Source organism: Schistocerca cancellata, chromosome 5 (assembly GCF_023864275.1).
Source record: "Schistocerca cancellata isolate TAMUIC-IGC-003103 chromosome 5, iqSchCanc2.1, whole genome shotgun sequence".
NCBI lineage: Eukaryota > Metazoa > Arthropoda > Insecta > Orthoptera > Acrididae > Schistocerca > Schistocerca cancellata.
Window position 1 is genome coordinate 579495016 of NC_064630.1, and position 18758 is coordinate 579513773.

Sequence of the window (18758 nt, forward strand, 5' to 3'; positions counted from 1 at the left end):
CCTAGTAAAAAAGAATTAGTTACGTATCGTGAATAATAAAGTACATAATACTGTATGTATAATTTTTTTGAATAAACGGCATGAATAAGATAAAACTTTTAGTACTTTCTCTGCATGGAACGCATTATCGTGTTTTACATTAATTTATATGGGATAAATTGTTTCATTTAACGAGTGTTTCGCACTACGAGTAAGATTCTGGAACGAATTATTCTCCCTATGCAAGGTTCCACTTTAATGTAGAGCACATTACTCCTATCTACTTGGTGCGGTCGAAATAAAGTGCTAATAAACTACTGGCCATTAAAATTGCTACACCAAGAAGAAATGCAGATGATAATCGGGTATTCATTGGAGATATATATATATATATATATATATATATATATATATATATATATATATATATATATAATACTAGAACTGACATGTGATTACATTTTCACGCAATTTGGGTGCGTAGATCCTGAGAAATCAGTACCAAGAACAACCACCTGTGGCCGTAATAACGGCCTTGATACGCCTAAGCATTGAGTCAGAGCTTGGATGGCGTGTACAGATACAGCTGCCCATGCAGCTTCAACACGATACCACATTTCATCAAAAGTAGTGACTGGAGTATTGTGACGAGCCAGTTGCTCAGCCACCATTGACCAGACGTTTTCAATTGGTGAGAGATCTGGAGAATGTGCTGGCCAGCGCAGCAGTCGAACATTTTCTGTATCCAGAAAGGCCCGTACAGGACCTGCAACATGCGGTCGTGCATTATCCTGCTGAAATGTAGGGTTTCGCAGGGATCGAATGAAGTGTAGAGCCACGGGTCGTAGCAAATCTGAAATGTAACGTCCACTGCTCAAAATGCAGTCAATGCGAACAAGAGGTGACCGAGACGTGTAACCAATGGCACCCCGTCCCATCACGCCTGGTGATACGTCAGTATGGCGATGACGAACACAAGCTTCCAATGTGCGTTCACCGCGATGTCGCCAAACACGGATGCGACCATCGTGATGCTGTAAACAGAACATGGATTCATCCGAAAAAGATGAAATTTTGCCATTCGTGCACCCAGGTTCCTCGTCGAGTACACCATCGCAGGCGCTCCTGTCTGTGATGCAGCGTCAAGGGTAACCGCAGCCATGGTCTCCGAGCTGACAGTCCACGCTGCTGTAAACGTCGTCGAACTGTTCGTGCAGATGGTTGTTGCCTCGCAAACGTCCCCATCTGTTGACTCAGGGATCGAGACGTGGCTGCACGATCCGTTACAGCCATGCGGATAAGATGCCTGTCATCTCGACTGCTAGTGATACGAGGCCGTTGGGATCCAGCTCGGCATTCTGTATTATCCTCTTGAACCCACCGAATCCATATTCTGCTAACAGTCATTGGATCTCGATCAACGCGACCAGCAGTGTCGCGATATGATAAACCACAATCGTGCCGACCTTTATGAAAGTCGGAAACGAGATGGTGCACATTTCTCCTCCTTGCACGAGGCATCACGACAACGTTTCACCAGGTAACGCCGGTCAACTGCTGTTTGTGTATGAGAAATCGGATGGAAACTTTCCTCATATCAGCACGTTGTAGGTGTCGCCACCGGCGCCAACCTTGTGTGAATGCTCTGAAAATCTAATCATTTGCATATCACAGCATCTTCTTCCTGTCGGTTAAATTTCGAGTCTGTAGCACGTCATCTTCGTGGTGTAACAATTTTAATGGCCATTAGTGTAACTTGCATATCCAAGCATGTAGTACAGTTCACGTCAATTTGACGTTTGCGGCTGTCATTTTCATGCTGCTGTAATTTTAATGGCGTGCAGTGTATAAAGTCTTCTCTGTTCCTTGGTTCCGGTATAAGCCACAGAGTACTGGATCAGGCTGCGCATGACATGCGACGCCAGCAGCACTCGTGCTGCGCAGTTCTGCTGGGAGAACAGCCCGGGACCGCGTCCCTTTGTACCATGACTTCCGAGAAGCCAGCGCTGCACCTGTCACGGCGGAAACCGCGCTGATGGCGGAGCGCTGTTGCGGCAGGTTCGCTTCACTTCCCGCTTCCTGCAGGCCCCGACGACCTGTGTCTGTCTGTCTGTCTGTCCGTTTTCTGTCACGCTACTTTGAGCTGACCTCGCAGGGAACCGGCTCCCAGAGCCGCAACATCCTGCACCCTGTTCGAACGATCCCTTCTTTCTTCGTTTCAGCAGATACAACAGACCGTAAAAAAATCAAGTTGTTTTATGTTGCGTTAATTCCAGAATGAAAAGAAAGCACACAGTCGCACCGAGTAAAACACTAGTAGACATCTGGCACTAATAGCATGTAGCACCGCATACAGCTTTCATAATGGTCCCAAATAAGCCGGGAAGAGAGTCCGTAAGTTTCTTCTGGTATGCCATTTTCAGCTAGAGCCACTAGTTGGGGATAACACCCCCAAGACCTACCACATCGCTGGACTGCTGGCTTCAATATTTCATCCAGTGTCTCCAATAGTCCTATACTTTTCTATTGGATTAAGATCGGGCGAATTAGCAGGCCGGTCGAGGGCACGTGAGTGTTCGTGAAATCACGAACATGTGCGTGCAGCCCTGTCAGCATGTGTGTTTTCATCTTGGAAGATGGAAGTGAACTGTTCACTGCACACTCGTCGTAAAGATGTGCAAGAAAGGTCGACAAATGGTCATTGGGAGTACTAAAAAAAAATGTCGTGTGGCTAGGGCCTCCCGTCGGGTAGACCGTTCGCCTGGTGCACGTCTTTCGAGTCGACGCCACATCAGCGACCTGCGCGTCGATGGGGATGAAATGATGATGATGATGATTAGGACAACACAACACCCAGTCCCTGAGTGGAGAAAATCTCCGACCCAGCCTGGAATCGAACACGGGCCCTTAGGATTGACATTCTGTCACGCTGGCCACTTTTTTTAAAATTTTTTTTCGTCATTGATCGTTGTGTTTGGTGGTTGCGGACGTCGCAAGACATCCTGTTCAAGTTCGGTGGTTGATCCTTCCACTCCGTTTTTTTTTTTTATTTATTTTTTATTTTTTGTATTACAGAGGCCAACTGGCTCTCTGACCGAACACGCTGAGCTACCGTCCCAGCATCCACTCAGCTACCGGAGGCGAACATTAAGAGTACTGAAGTAAACCTACTGCTTCATGTTCATGGTAACCCGAATGAGTGGTCCCAATACAATACCGGTACGAAAACCACTCCCAAATCACCACAGAACCACAGACTGCATGTGAAACGCCTCACTGGACCGTCGGTACCCTAGACTCCTCGCACTGTCTGAAAAGAGGTAAAATCACTGTGACTCTTCGATACACACTAAGCGCCTTCAGTCACCTGCTGTCCAGTTTCTGCGTTTTTTGGCTCATTGAAAGCGTATCAGCAATAGCCTTCTGCTTTTCGTAGCGGTTGATCAGAAGCTAGTTTGAGATGGATCCGCATTCCTTTTTCATCATTCTTCTGACTGGTTTGATGTGACCCGCCACGAATTCCTCTCCTGTGCCAACCTCTTCATCTCGAGTAGCACTTAAATCCTACGTCCATAATTAGTTGCTGGATACATTCCAAAATCTGTCTTCCTCTACATTTTTTGCCCTCTACAGCTCCCTCTAGTACCATGGAAGTCGTTCCCTCATGTCTTAACACATGTCTTATCATCCTGTCCCTTCTCCCTGTCAGTGTTATCCACACATTCCTTTCCTCTCCGATTCTGCACAGAAACTCCTCATTCCTTATCTTATCAGTCCACCTAATTATCAACATTCGTCTGTAACACCACATCTCAAATGCTTCGATTTCCTTCTGTTCCGATTTTCCCACAGTCCATGTTTCACTACCGTACAATGCTGTGCTCTAAACGTACATTCTCATAAATTTCTTCATCAAATTAAGGCCTATGTTTGATACTAGTAGACTTCTCTTGGCCAGGAATTCCCTTTGTACCAGTGCTAGTCTGCTATTGATGTCCTTGCTCCTTCCGTCATTGAATATTTTGCTGTCCATGTAGCAGAATTCCTTAACTACATCTACTTCGTGTCCATCAATCCCGATGTTAAGTTTCCCGCTGTTCTCATATCTGACACTTCAAAATCGTTCAAATGGCTCTGCGCATTATAGGACTTAACTGCTGTGGTCATCAGTCCCCTAGAACTTAGAACTACTTAAACCTAACTAACCTAAGGATATCACACACATCCATGCCCGAGGCAGGATTCGAACCTGCGACCGTAGCGGTCACGCGGTTCCAGACTGTAGCGCCTAGAACTGCTCGGCCACTGTGGCCGGCTATTGACACTTCTCATTGCTTTTGTCTTTCTACGATTTACTATTAATCCATATTATGTATCATTTGGCTGTTCATTCCATTCAGCAGTTCGCGTGATTTTTCTTCGGTTTCACTCAGGGTAAAAATGTCATCAGTGAATCGTACCATTGATACCTTTTCACCTTGAATTTTAATTCCACTCCTGAAGCTTTCTTTTATTTCCAGTATTTGCTTCTTCGGTCCACAGACTGAACAGCAGGTACGAAAGACTATATTCCTGTCTTACACCCTTTTTAATCCGAGCACTTCATTCTTGGTTGTCCACTCTTATTATTCCCTCTTGTCTCTTGTACTTACTGTATATTACCCGTTTTCCCTAGAGCTTACCCCTACTTTTCTTAGAATTTCGAACATCTGGCACCACTTCACATTGTCGTACGTTTCCTCCAGGTCGACGAATCCTATGAAAGTGTCTTGATTTTTCTTTAGCCTTGCTTCCATTATCGACCGCAACGTCAGAATAGTCTCTCTCGTACCTTTACCTCCTCTAAAGCCAAACTGATCGTCAACTAGCACAGCCTCAATTTTCCTTTCCCTTCTTCTGTATATTATTCTTGTCAGCAACTTGGATGCTTAAGCTGTTAAGTTGATTGTGCGATAATTCTCGTACTTGTCAGCTCTTGCAGTCTTCGGAATTGTGTAGATGATATTTTTGCAAAATTCAGATGGTATGTCGCCAGACTCATGCATTCTGCACACCAACGTGAATAGCCGTTTTGTTGCCATTTTGCCCCAGTGATTTTAGATATTCTGATGCAGTGTTATCTATTCCTTCTGCCTTATTTGATCTTAAGTCCTCTAAAAGCTCTTTTAAATTCTGATTCTAGTACTGGATCCCCTAACTCTTCTAAATCGACTCCTGCTTCTTCTTCTATGACATCATACAAGTCTTCCCCCTCACAGCGCCATTCAGTGAACTCTTTTCACCTATCTGCACTCTCCTCTGCATGTAACAGTGGAATTCCCGTTGCACTATTAACGTTACCAACCTTGCTTTTAATTTCCTACATGCTGAAAGAGCTAGAAATATGATGATAAAACCGAAATCTCGCAATGAAAGTATGCACATTTTCTCTTAATTTCACATTACAGTTCTAAGTCTTTTTGGTATCAGTTAGATCAAGCTAGAACACGTACCACGCAGCATAATCTACTTTGGTTGTGACGTCGATTAGTAAATATGAGTCAGATCAGACAAGAACTGATTCAGACAGACCTTGTAACTGAGAAGAATGGGATGAAGGAAGGATAGAAGGGAAAAAGTGAGGACACGGTGAATAGGGCTGTCTCGATGGGGATCTCAAACTTTGTTTCTGTGAAACACGGTTACAATGTCTTAATCACTGTGACACATGAATTATTTTGAGGCGATGACAGATTGGGTTGCGATTTGATTGAAATCTGCCATGGGATCAGTCTGTGGAGAAACAACTCTGTGACAGTAATTAATTAAACAGATGGTCGTAGCAGAACCAGCTTTAATGCATGAGTAAATTCCATCACGACAGCAGCTAAAGAAGCAAAAAGGCGGTTGCAATACGAATGGCATATCGATTACAGCAGTGGCCGAGTTTATAACTTCACTGCGACATACCACAAACTCTAGTTTTTAGGCAAGCAGTGGAAAATCGTGTCATAAAAGTCCGGTTTCGAATCTCGGCCTTAAGGCTGGTGTACTCTATCCGAACTCTGTTGAAAATTATTTTAGGATTGACAGTTACTTCGGAAATAGCGGGGTGAGGCCCATGCGCGAAACACGGCACGCATTCAGCCAGTCACACGACACCTGTAGCCACTGCAACACCCACGGTTTGCGAAATCTTTACTCTCTCCACTACAACACTAGCCAAGGGCATTATTTGACTGTGCTTCAGGCAGCTTGCTATGATGTGGGATCGTTCGTAGCGCATTCGAAACCGTGTTTGTTTTCATTCCCTATTCACGCCTGCCAGAAATTCAGGACCCAGTTTTTCCCGATAATGATGACCCAAAAAAAAAAAAACTTACAGCTTCAGAGGCGGCCTGTTGTTATGGGACTTTAGGCCTGGCGAGACGTGTGCTCGTAGCGGAGTTCTGGGATATCTGGCCTGCAGCCTAGGCGCTCGCACCACAGAAAGGTTAAAAAAAACAAGTATTCGTTTTAATACTGTAGAGCAGGTACTCTTATAATTGTCAAGGGCGCTTACGTAATTTTTTTTACGGGTTTATTCGGTTCAGTTTTAGACGACAGCTGATACGAATTGAGTTTACGTCTCAGACGCTATATTCCCTCGGGTCGAATTTACAGTAGAACACGTGGCACTTCATTTAGCAAAATCGCTAGCACTTGTAAGAAGTGTGGTAGTTTTAAGTGTGTTCGATTTTGCAGAGAGGCGATTTTATCCATTTCTTTTCATCGAAGCCAGGACTGATACTTCTTTTCACTTCCTCTCTCCAGACGTGGACGTCTGAGCCCTTGAAACAGACGAAAACCATTTTCAGACAACTTTATTTGTCAACGAGATGTTGTGGGAAAGTATTGTATATGAATTAAATGTAATTAAAATTTGCTTTTTTGTTATCTGGTATTTGGCTAACAAATAAGCTGTGTGATCAATAGTACATAGACACCTGGCTGAAAATGACTTAAAAGTAAGTGGCGCTCTCCAGCAGTAATGCTGGAATTCAATATGGTGTTGGTCCACCCTTAACCTTGATGACAGCTTCAACTCTCGCAGGTATACGTTCAATCAGATGCTGGAAGATTTATTGGGGAATGGCAGCCCATGCTTCACGGAGTACTGCACTGAGGAGAGATTTCGATGTCGGTCGGTGAGGCCTGGCACGAAATCGGGGTTCCAAAACGCCCAAAGATGTTCTGTATGATTCAGGTCATGACTTTGTGCAGGCCATTACATGGATGTTATTGTCGTGTAACCACTCCACCACAGATCGAGCATTATGAACAGGTGCTCGATCCTGTTGAAAGATGCAGTCACCATCCCCGAATTGCTCTTCGACAGTGGAAAGCAAAAAGGTGCTTAAAACATCAATGTTGGCCTGTCCTGTGATAGTGCCACGCAAAACAACGGGTGCAAGCCCCCTCCCTCGCTGGCAGATGACTTTCACCGGGCATTCACCACACCCACACCCTGCCATGGGATCGCCAAGTTGTGTACCGTGATACGTCACTCCACACAACGTTTTTCCGCTGTCCAATCGTCCAATGTTTACGCACCTTACACCAAGCGAGGCGTCGTTTGGCATTTACCGACGTGATGTGTGGCTTATGAGCAGCCACTCGACCATGAAATCCAAGTTTTCTCACCTTCCGCCTGTCATAGCACTTGCAGTGGATACTGATGCAGTTTGGAATTCCTGTGTGATGGTCTGGATAGATGTCTGCCAACTACACATTACGACCCTCTTCAACTGTCGGCGGTCTCTGTCAGTCAACACACGAGATCGGCCTGTACGCTTTTGTGCTGTATGTGTCCCTTCACGTTTCCACTTCAGTATGACATCGGAAACAGCGGACCTAGGGATGTTTAGGAGTGTGGAAATGTCGTGTACAGGCGTATGACATAAGTGACACTCAGTCACTTGACCACGTTCGAAGTCCGTGAGTTCCGCAGAGCGCCCCATTCTGCTCTCTCAAGATGTCTAATGACTACAGGGGTCGCTGATATGGAGCACCTGGCAGTAGGTGGCAGTACAATACACCTAATATGAAAAATGTATGTTTTTGGGGGTGTCCGGATACTTTTGATCACATACGAGGTGTACTCGTATATTTGCAAACAGTTACAATATTTTATTTTTAAAATTGAAATACTGATTTTTGAACGGACGTGAATCTCAATTATTTGCTCTTTTTCCACGAAGTTATTCGTAGTGGTTTTAGTTACTTTTATTGAATACCTCAGTGCCTTCAATTCTTTTCAGCTTTTTAATCTCATCCATCAATAAGGTAAAAATTATATGAAAAAAATTTCGTGTATCTATACCTTTTATAAGTTAAAGTTCAAAGATGCTTTTTTCTGTCTGTATGTTATGGATAATATGAGGAACTACTGTAGGGATTTTGATGACTTTCACTTACAGAGTGAGTCACGAGGAAGGCTTGTTTATATCACTACATATTATAAATATTTCGTCCGGCCGTAGAAACATGCGAAGCTGGGTCACGTCGCTAGACGAATAACAAACTTTAAATGCTGTGTTGCGGGCTTTTAATTCAAAAATTGCTTTAAAGAGCAATTTTTATGGATTAGTTACCAACATCACAGGCTCAGACTAACGGTCTGTAGATTCTAAATACATAATGTGTTCAAAAGTGTCCCGAAACCCCGATGTAACTCGAAATTGACAAATAGATGTCAAGGGAAGAGGACCTGTCAGTATAAAAGGAGGCAGGGAGCATATTATTGTCAGTAGAGCAAATGGCTCTGAGCACTATGGGACTTAACATCTGAAGTCATCAGTCCCCTAGAACTTAGAACTACTTAAACCTAACTAACCTAAGGACAACAGACACATCCATGCCCAAGGCAGGATTCGAACCTGCGACCTTTGCGATCGCGCGGTTCCAGACTGAAGCGCCTAGAACCGCTCGGCCACCACGGCTGGCTGTCAGTAGAGAAGCAGTAACAGCAGGATTGATCTGTCAGGAGAGTTCAGTGACTTCTAACGTGGAGTAGTCATTGATAGCACCTCATTAACAAATCCATCAGGGGCATATCAACTGTTCTGAAACTGTCCAAGTCATCTTTTGGTGATGTAATTGCAACGTGAAAAGGAGGAAGGAAGAACCACATGTAAACCAAGACAAAGCACTCCTCATGTTATGACGGGCACGGACCATCGAGCATTGCAGACGGGGGCAGTAAAAAATTGCATGAAATCACCGAAAGGAATCAAAAATTCTGAAATGCTACCAGCAGTCCAGTTAGGACCATGCCTGTGCATACCGAGTTGAAAAGAATGTGGTAAAATGGCCGAGCAGCTCCTCAAAAGCCACACAGTTCTGTAGTCAATGTTAAGTAACGCTCGATATGGCGTAAAGAGCGACTCACCGTGTATAGTGACAGTAAGGAAGTATGGATGGATTGGTGTTACTGTACTGTATTGCGCTGAAGGAAACGCTAACTACAGGAGGGTATGAACGCAGTTTACAGCATTGTGTGCTGCATACATTAGAGGACCAGTTCGAAAATGATGGTTGTTTCTGTCAGCATGACAATATATTCTATCATAAAGCAGCATCCGTGAGGGAACTGTTTGTGGACAATATTCATTCCTGTAATTGAATAGCTTGCCCAAAGTCCCTAGCTGAATCCAACAGACAACCTTTGGAATCGGTTAGAACGTCGATATCGCTCCAGACCCAGTATCTAACATCACTTCCTACTCTGGTTTAGGCTCTTGAGCAAGAATCGACTGGTATCTACATCTACATCTACATTTATACTCCGCAAGCCACCCAACGGTGTGTGGCGGAAGGCACTTTACGTGCCACTGCCATTATCTCCCTTTCCTGTTCCACTCGCGTATGGTTCGGGGGAAGAATGATTGCCGGAAAGCCTCCGTGCGCGCTCGAATCTCTCTAATTTTACATTCGTGATCTCCTCGGGAGGTATAAGTAGGGGGAAGCAATATATTCGATTCCTCATCCAGAAACGAACCTTCTCGAAACCTGGACAGCAAGCTACACCGCGATGCAGAGCACCTCTCTTGAAGAGTCTGCCACTTGAGTTTGCTAAACATCTCCGTAACGCTATCACGCTTACCAAATAACCCTGTGACGAAACGCGCCGCTCTTCTTTGGATCTTCTCTATCTCCTCTGTCAACCCGACGTGGTACGGATCCCATACTGATGAGCAATACTCAAGTATAGGTCGAACGAGTGTTTTTTAAGCCACCTCCTTTGTTGATGGGCTACATTTTCTAAGCACTTTCCCAATGAATCTCAACCTGGCATCCGCCTTACCAACAATTAATTTTACACTCCTGGAAATGGAAAAAAGAACACATTGACACCGGTGTGTCAGACCCACCATACTTGCTCCGGACACTGCGAGAGGGCTGTACAAGCAATGATCACACGCACGGCACAGCGGACACACCAGGAACCGCCGTGTTGGCCGTCGAATGGCGCTAGCTGCGCAGCATTTGTGCACCGCCGCCGTCAGTGTCAGCCAGTTTGCCGTGGCATACGCAGCTCCATCGCAGTCTTTAACACTGGTAGCATGCCGCGACAGCGTGGACGTGAACCGTATGTGCAGTTGACGGACTTTGAGCGAGGGCGTATAGTGGGCATGCGGGAGGCCGGGTGGACGTACCGCCGAATTGCTCAACACGTGGGGAGTGAGGTCTCCACAGTACATCGATGTTGTCGCCAGTGGTCGGCGGAAGGTGCACGTGCCCGTCGACCTGGGACCGGACCGCAGCGACGCACGGATGCACAAGACCGTAGGATCCTACGCAGTGCCGTAGGGGACCGCACCGCCACTTCCCAGCAAATTAGGGACACTGTTGCTCCTGGGGTATCGGCGAGGACCATTCGCAACCGTCTCCATGAAGCTGGGCTACGGTCCCGCACACCGTTAGGCCGTCTTCCGCTCACGCCCCAACATCGTGCAGCCCGCCTCCAGTGGTGTCGCGACAGGCGTGAATGGAGGGACGAATGGAGACGTGTCGTCTTCAGCGATGAGAGTCGCTTCTGCCTTGGTGCCAATGATGGTCGTATGCGTGTTTGACGCCGTGCAGGTGAGCGCCACAATCAGGACTGCATACGACCGAGGCACACAGGGCCAACACCCGGCATCATGGTGTGGGGAGCGATCTCCTACACTGGCCGTACACCACTGGTGATCGTCGAGGGGACACTGAATAGTGCACGGTACATCCAAACCGTCATCGAACCCATCGTTCTACCATTCCTAGACCGGCAAGGGAACTTGCTGTTCCAACAGGACAATGCACGTCCGCATGTATCCCGTGCCACCCAACGTGCTCTAGAAGGTGTAAGTCAACTACCCTGGCCAGCAAGATCTCCGGATCTGTCCCCCATTGAGCATGTTTGGGACTGGATGAAGCGTCGTCTCACGCGGTCTGCACGTCCAGCACGAACGCTGGTCCAACTGAGGCGCCAGGTGGAAATGACATGGCAAGCCGTTCCACAGGACTACATCCAGCATCTCTACGATCGTCTCCATGGGAGAATAGCAGCCTGCGTTGCTGCGAAAGGTGGATATACACTGTACTAGTGCCGACATTGTGCATGCTCTGTTGCCTGTGTCTATGTGCCTGTGGTTCTGTCAGTGTGATCATGTGATGTATCTGACCCCAGGAACGTGTCAATAAAGTTTCCCCTTCCTGGGACAATGAATTCACGGTGTTCTTATTTCAATTTCCAGGAGTGTATATGATCATTCCACTTCAAATCGTTCCGTACGCATACTCTCAGATATTTTACAGAAGTAACTGCTACCAGTATTTGTTCCGGTATCATATAATCATACAATAAAGGATCCTTCTTTCTAGGTATTCGCAATACATAACATTTGTCTATGTTACGGGTCAGTTGCCACTACCTACACCAAGTGCCTATCCGCTGCAGATCTTCCTGCATTTCGCTGCAATTTTCTAGTTCTACAACTTCTGTGTATACTACAGCATCATCCGCGAAAAGCCGCATGGAACTTCCGACACTATCTACTAGGTCATTTATATATATTGTGAAAAGCAATGGTCCCGTAACACTCCCCTGTGGTACGCCAGAGGTTACTTTAATGTCTCTAGACGTCTCTGCATTGAGAACAACATGCTGTGTTCTGTTTGCTAAAAGCTCTTCAGCCACACAGCTGGTCTGATGTTCCGTAGGCTCTTACTTTGTTTATCAGGCGACAGTGCGGAACTGTATCGTAAGTCTTCCGGAAGTCAAGGAAAATGGCATCTACCTGGGAGCCTGTATCTGCTATTTTCTGGGTTTCATGAACAAATAAAGCGAGTTGGGTCTCACACGATCGTTGTTTCCGGAATCCGTGTTGATTGCTACAGAGTAGATTCTGGGTTTCCAGGAATGACATGATACGCGAGCAAAAAACATGTTCTAAAATTCTACAACAGATCGACGTCAGAGATATAGGGCTATAGTTTTGCGCATCTGCTCGACAACCCTTCTTGAAAACTGGGACTACCTGTGCTCTTTTCCAATCATTTGGAACCTTCCGTTCCTCAAGAGACATTCAGACACCTTATTGGAAGTGTCCCCAGCAGAATTGAAGCCGTCATAAAGGCGAAGGGTGAGCACGCTCCACATTAATGTCCACTGGTAGGTGTCCGTATATTTTCCGTCTGATAGTATATGACTGTGATTGGTGGACAGCTGATGCATGTAGGAGGTGAGATAGTTCATGACTGTGGTTGACAGGCAGCTGATGCATGTTCAAAATGGTTTAAATGGCTCTGAGCACTATGGGACTCAACATCTGAGGTCATCAGTCCCTTAGAACTTAGAACTACTTAAACCTAACTAACCTAAGGACATCTCACACATCCATGCCCTAGGCAGGATTCGAATCTGCGACCGTAGCGGTCACGTGGTTCCAGACTGAAGCGCCTAGAACCGGACGGCCACACCGGCCGGCACTGATGCATGTAGGAGGTGAAAGATAGGTGTGAGTGACGGTGTGGTGCTGGGTGCGTGTTGCAGGCAGCTCGTCCATCTGGCTGACGGTGTCGTTCACGGTGGAGCGCTACATCGCGGTGTGCCACCCGCTGCGCGGCAAGGTGCTGTGCACGGAGGCGCGCGCCCGCAGGGTCACGCTGCTCGTCGTCATCGCCTGCCTGCTGGCCACCGCCACCACGCCTTACGAGTGGCGCATCACGCAGGTACTGCACGCAGCTACAGCGTCCGCGCGGCTGCTTGGAAGAGTCAACGCTGGCGCTGACGCTACGGCCTCAACTACCAACAGTGACCCACTCACCACGCTAACAATGAGAGGTGTAATGTCTTTGCGGGAAACATTTCACTACTCGTGATGAGTAGTTTAATATGTATTCAGAAGACATATTCCAGGCAGCTCTATCAGATGAAATAGCTGGCATTAAAGTGAATGGGCTAAACATTAACAATGTTAGGTTTGCTGATGACACTGCACTACTAGCTGGAAACCTCAAAGATCTACAATTACTTCTTGACAAAGTCGCAGAAAAAAGTGAAGAATTTGGCTTGACTCTTAACGTAAGCAAGACTAAGTTCATGGTGATATCTAAAACACACCAACAAGAAAATCTTACAATCAATAGGGAAAGAGTCGATCAAGTACGTAAATTTAAATATCTCGGAACAATCGTAAATGAGGAGATTGAAAGCTCAGAAGAAATTAAATCGAGAATAGGACAGGCCAGAAGTATCTTTAATAAGATGAAAAATGCATTCTGTTCGAGAGACATTTGTTTAAACACAAAAATGAGGTTGCTAAGATGCTATGTATTCTCAAAATTACTATACGGAATGGAAGCGTGGACATTGAAAAAGAAGGACATGAACAGTTTAGAAGCTTTTGAAATGTGGGCATATAGAAGAATACTTAGAATTAGTTGGGTGTCGAGGATTACTAATCAAGATGTCCTAAGAAGAATGGGAAAGGAAAAAGAATTAATTAAAACTATTAAAGTAAGGAAGCTACAATATTTAGGCCATGTTATTAGGGGAGTAAATTACAAAATATTGCAAATAATACTAGAAGGGAAAATTTGTGGGAAGAGAACGAGGGGTAGAAGACGGACATCCTGGATTGACAATTTAAAAAATTGGTACAACTGCTCAACGTCAGAACTCCTTAGATCAGTCAAATCAAGACCAGAAATTGCCATGATGACAGCCAACCTTCTTAGAGGAGACGGCACATGAAGAAGAAGAAGATGAGCATGTGCACGGGGCACTTTCCTCTTCTCTCGTTCCCCTCTCTTCTGCGACCTCTGTCTTCTCGTGGCACGACCCTAGTACAACGCAAAACTCGGCGTTACCTCATTGGAGGCAATGTTAAAAAATATATCGGCTCAACCACTTCTTTATAGCGTAAAACACTAAGATTGTCGCGTTTCGGAAGTCAAGCTTCCATCATCAGAATAATAAAAAGTAAAAGAACCTGTTAAAACTCGATACAGTGGAACATGCACCAGGCACAATAAAATTGATAATAAAATTAAAACATCCTGGCTACTTCCCTTGTTGCAGTCGTGTCTTCCAAGGTGCATCTCCACATAGTCGTCAAAATATAAGAAACTCTAAAATGGTGTCGCCTGTGGTGTTCAACATCTAACCACATGGCTCTCTCCCCTATCGTCGTAAACCGCCCGTGCGTCTTTGTTGATACCACACACCACGTAGCCAAACACGACACTGAAACGCGAGTGAGCTCACGCGTAAGTACACAAGGAAGTCACAGACATGTCTATACAAACAGATAACGTATACATGTTCCAAGGACCTCATGAAATGATGGTATCCTGCCAATTGCTAAAAATGTAGTTGCTAAAAGAAACCAGTGAAATGTTTGAAAAAGTTATTTGTATCACCAGTTAGCTATTCATTCAGTGTGTTCTGATTATCCACGCTATGTATCGTAATTTCCAGCTGTTCTAGTAGATACAGCTTTTTGCCTTTGTCCTGTCTATGTAAAATAACGAGATCCTGATCTATTCCCAACATGGGGTGTCCCGTTTCCCAAATATGCGTGGCTACAGCTGACCTTTCGAAGTTATTAAGCCGGAAAGCATCGCTATGTTCTTTGTAAAGTACTTTAAAGGACCTACCAGTTTGGCCTACATAGCTTGCTTTGTCTTGCCTTGCTATTTGGCAGGATACCATCATTTCATGAGGTCCTTGGAACGTGTATACGTTATCTCTTTGTATAGACATCTCTGTGACTTCCTTGTTTACTTGCGCGTGAGCTCACTCGCGTTTCAGTGTCGTGTTTGGCTACGTGGTGTGTGGTATCAACGAAGACACACGGGCGGTTTACGACGATAGAGGAGAGAGCCATGTGGTTAGATGTTGAACACCACAGGCGACACCATTTTACAGTTTTTTAATATTTTGACGACTATGTGGAGATGCACCTTGGAAGGCACGGCTGCAACAATGGAAGTAGCCACGATGTTTTAATTTTATTATCAATTTTATTGTGCCTGGTGCATGTTCCATTTTAGGGAGTTTTAACAGGTTCTTTTACTTTTTATTATTCTGATGATGGAAGCTTGACTTCCGAAACGCGTCAATCTTAGTGTTTTACATTATAAACAAGTGGTTGAGCCCTATATATTTTTTAACATTGACATTCACAACCACTACCTCTCATCCAGTATGGATAAAATCAAAGCTCATTGGAGGCGTTTGCTGTGGTGCCATGAGTCGCGATTTTGTGTCTTTACAAAAAAAGTACACTCAGAAGATGCAACAGGTCTGCCAAAGAGACTGCTTACACTAAGCGTGTCCGTCCTGTAGTAGAGTGTTGCTGTGTGGGTTGGGATCGTTACCAGATAGGGCTGACGGAGGACACTGAAAAAGTCCATAGAACGGCAACCTTTCTTTTAATCGTAACTTTTCACATTTACTTAACTTGCTACATCTACATCATAATCCGCAAGTCATCTAACAATGTGTGGCGGGGTAAATCTCAAGAAAGATGGATTCTTTACTCGTCGAGCTGAGGCCATTGTCGATGTCAGAGGCGGTGTTAGACGATATTAAATTGATGTATGGTGCAGCCGAGTAATCTTTTATCTGTTGTACACATATTTCGAACCACTCACTCGCTTAGTAACATGATGCTCTGATGGTGATACGACACACCGCAAGCAGTTGTAATCCATCCTGATCCTTGGCCGTTAAACGACAGTCCTCAACTCGCACAGACTGGTCAGAGCTGGGTCCAAGGCACGCGCGTCTTCCTAGATGCGCTCGTAAGACTGACGTCTGTGACTTCTGAGGACACGCAAACATATTCGTCTCCGTGGAATATTCGTCAAATCATTCCCATCCAGAGAAAAATCGAACGCTCCACTGTCTTGTTGCAAGTTTAAACCGCTTCCAGGAGACTGAACGAGAAAAATAATATACCAGTCGGTTATAATTAAAGTGCAGGTACTAACGGAGGTCCCGTGTGGACTGTAATTATCATAGCGCAGCGAAACATGGCACATGTGCTAAAGCGTCAATACGGAACCGATTTACACTTGAAAATGAATTAGATCCAGTTGTCGCCACCAGGTGCAAATCTGGGGCTGTACAGTATTTGTATGACGGTATGACATCCACGCTGTCATTTCAAATGGTTCAAATGGCTCTAATCACTACGGGATTTAACATCTGAGGTCATAAGTCCCCTATACTTAGAACTATTTAAACCTAACTAACCTAAGAACATCCCACACATCCAAGCCCGAGGCAGGGTTCGAACCTGCGACCGTATCAGCAGCGCGGTTCCGGACTGAAGCGCCTAGAACCTCTCGCCCATAGCCGCCTCCTCGCTGCCATTTGACAAACCACAACGCGAGTGAACAGTGTGACTATCGAGTAGTCACTGTGCGCTGTTAGGGAACCTGTTTTATGTGACTGCCAAAATTACAGTGCTGCGTTGAGACAATATCGCCGACGGGAATGTCTGAACAGAGGTCCGACGTCATTAAATGGCTTAAAGAAGATGGTAATGAAATTTCAAACTTCGACGGCAACCACCACACTTGTCACAAATGGTTTGATAGTAAAATGTAACACAAAAGCAGAAAATAACTTCAACAACACAATAGTTTCGTAACCTGTACTAATACGTAACTAAACACTAATATAAACAAACTTATAAACTTGCTTCAGAAACTTTTAATTAGCTACACAAATTCCGGATGAGAGACATGAATTAATTTAACTTTGAAGCGCGCTAAGTCTAGTCAAAAACAAATATCTACGCTCGTACGAAATCTGCGCCTAAGTATGTAAACAAACTCGCGACTGCCGGCCTTTACGAAATACTTCCTTTTCGATGTAATTACGTTTAGAAAAGCGAAACCTTCACTGGATTAGATAAGAAGTAAATGCACTAGAAAATGTTCAAATGGCTCTGAGCACTATGGGACTCAACATCTTAGGTCATCAGTCCCCTAGAACTTAGAACTACTTAAACCTAACTAACCTAAGGACATCACACACACCCATGCCCGAGGCAGGATTCGAACCTGCGACCGTAGCCGTCCCGCGGTTCCGGACTGCAGCGCCAGAACCGCACGGCCACCGCGGCCGGCAAATGCACTAGAGTAATATGTAATATTAACTAAATTAGTTCTTATTTCAATATTAATCGCTTAACTTAGTGAAAGCTTCGTAGACGCGCGTTCGCCTGGCTGCAGGGCTGCTAACCTTCCCTAACAACGTGTACCGCGACTCAAATTCATGCCATCTTTTTTTATGTTTCGAGCGTGTTCCTGTAACTATTCTAATCTCGGCTCTCGTAACGTGTGCTGAGCAAAGTACCCGTATGTGGGTCGGCGGCTCCTGTATCTCATAGCGAAGAAGTGATGTAGGAATGGGTCTAATCCAGCCCTGTGGGATACGTAACATATATATAATAGATAGCCCAGTACAGCAGAGCTCGTGTGCCTTCTAGATGAGAACTCTCAGTCTCTGAAGTGAACAGTCTTACATCGCAACAGTACCGTTGCTCTATTCTTCCTTGCTGTGATGAAGGTGATAATCTTGTTGACTGGTGGACCAGTCTCTTTGTCAGCGTCTATCCGCTAAACACTTGAAGGTCGCTGACCTCTCGCGCCTCTTGGAACTTGGTCGCCGCTTTTGTAGGTGACAGATTGCCTGTCCGAATGTCAACAACTCAACTCCTTAGCCACTTTGCGCTAAGAGGTCTCGATCCGTTCGTTCGTGTTCGGAGCTCATATTCAGTACTGTGGAAATACGCAAAAACAAATTAAAAACCGAACAATTTTACACCATAAAGCCTTATTGGAAGAAAGTAATTAATGTTTTGCGTTACATTACTGTTTACTTTGTTAAATTTGTTCACTAATGGAATGCAGACCAAATCCTCATCGTCAAAGTTACGTGTTTTGCGGTATGTGAACATTGCTCCTCGGAACTGATTGCTAAAGTTAGAATTTCTTTGACATTTCAGTTTGTTTTTTTTTTTTGTATACATTTGTTTCCTCACGACCGGCACATTAGAAGCTACTATAAGCTGTGTTTCGCAATTTTTATCTCTTATTTCAAATAATCCTTTTTGAGGGTACGAAAAAGTAACATTGTTTCTGCTTCTTTGTTTGCAAATGCAGCTTCTTTGGACCCACACTTCTTTCATCTTCTAGAATGTTTCTCTTTCTCTTCTTGTGTCCACTTTCTTCCGTTCTTGAATTTGTTTCTGCTTCTTTGT

At 45.0% G+C, this 18758-nt stretch overlaps 1 protein-coding gene across 1 annotated transcript in view; it reads left to right on the plus strand.

Annotated features, from left to right (window-relative positions):
- Nucleotides 1-18758, plus strand: part of LOC126188693 (FMRFamide receptor-like) — a 142029-nt gene that overhangs the window by 68253 nt on the left and 55018 nt on the right. Inside the window, exon 3 of the mRNA XM_049930300.1 lies at nucleotides 13031-13209. Coding sequence (XP_049786257.1) covers nucleotides 13031-13209 — 179 coding nt within the window. The remainder of the gene's footprint in view (nucleotides 1-13030; nucleotides 13210-18758) is intronic.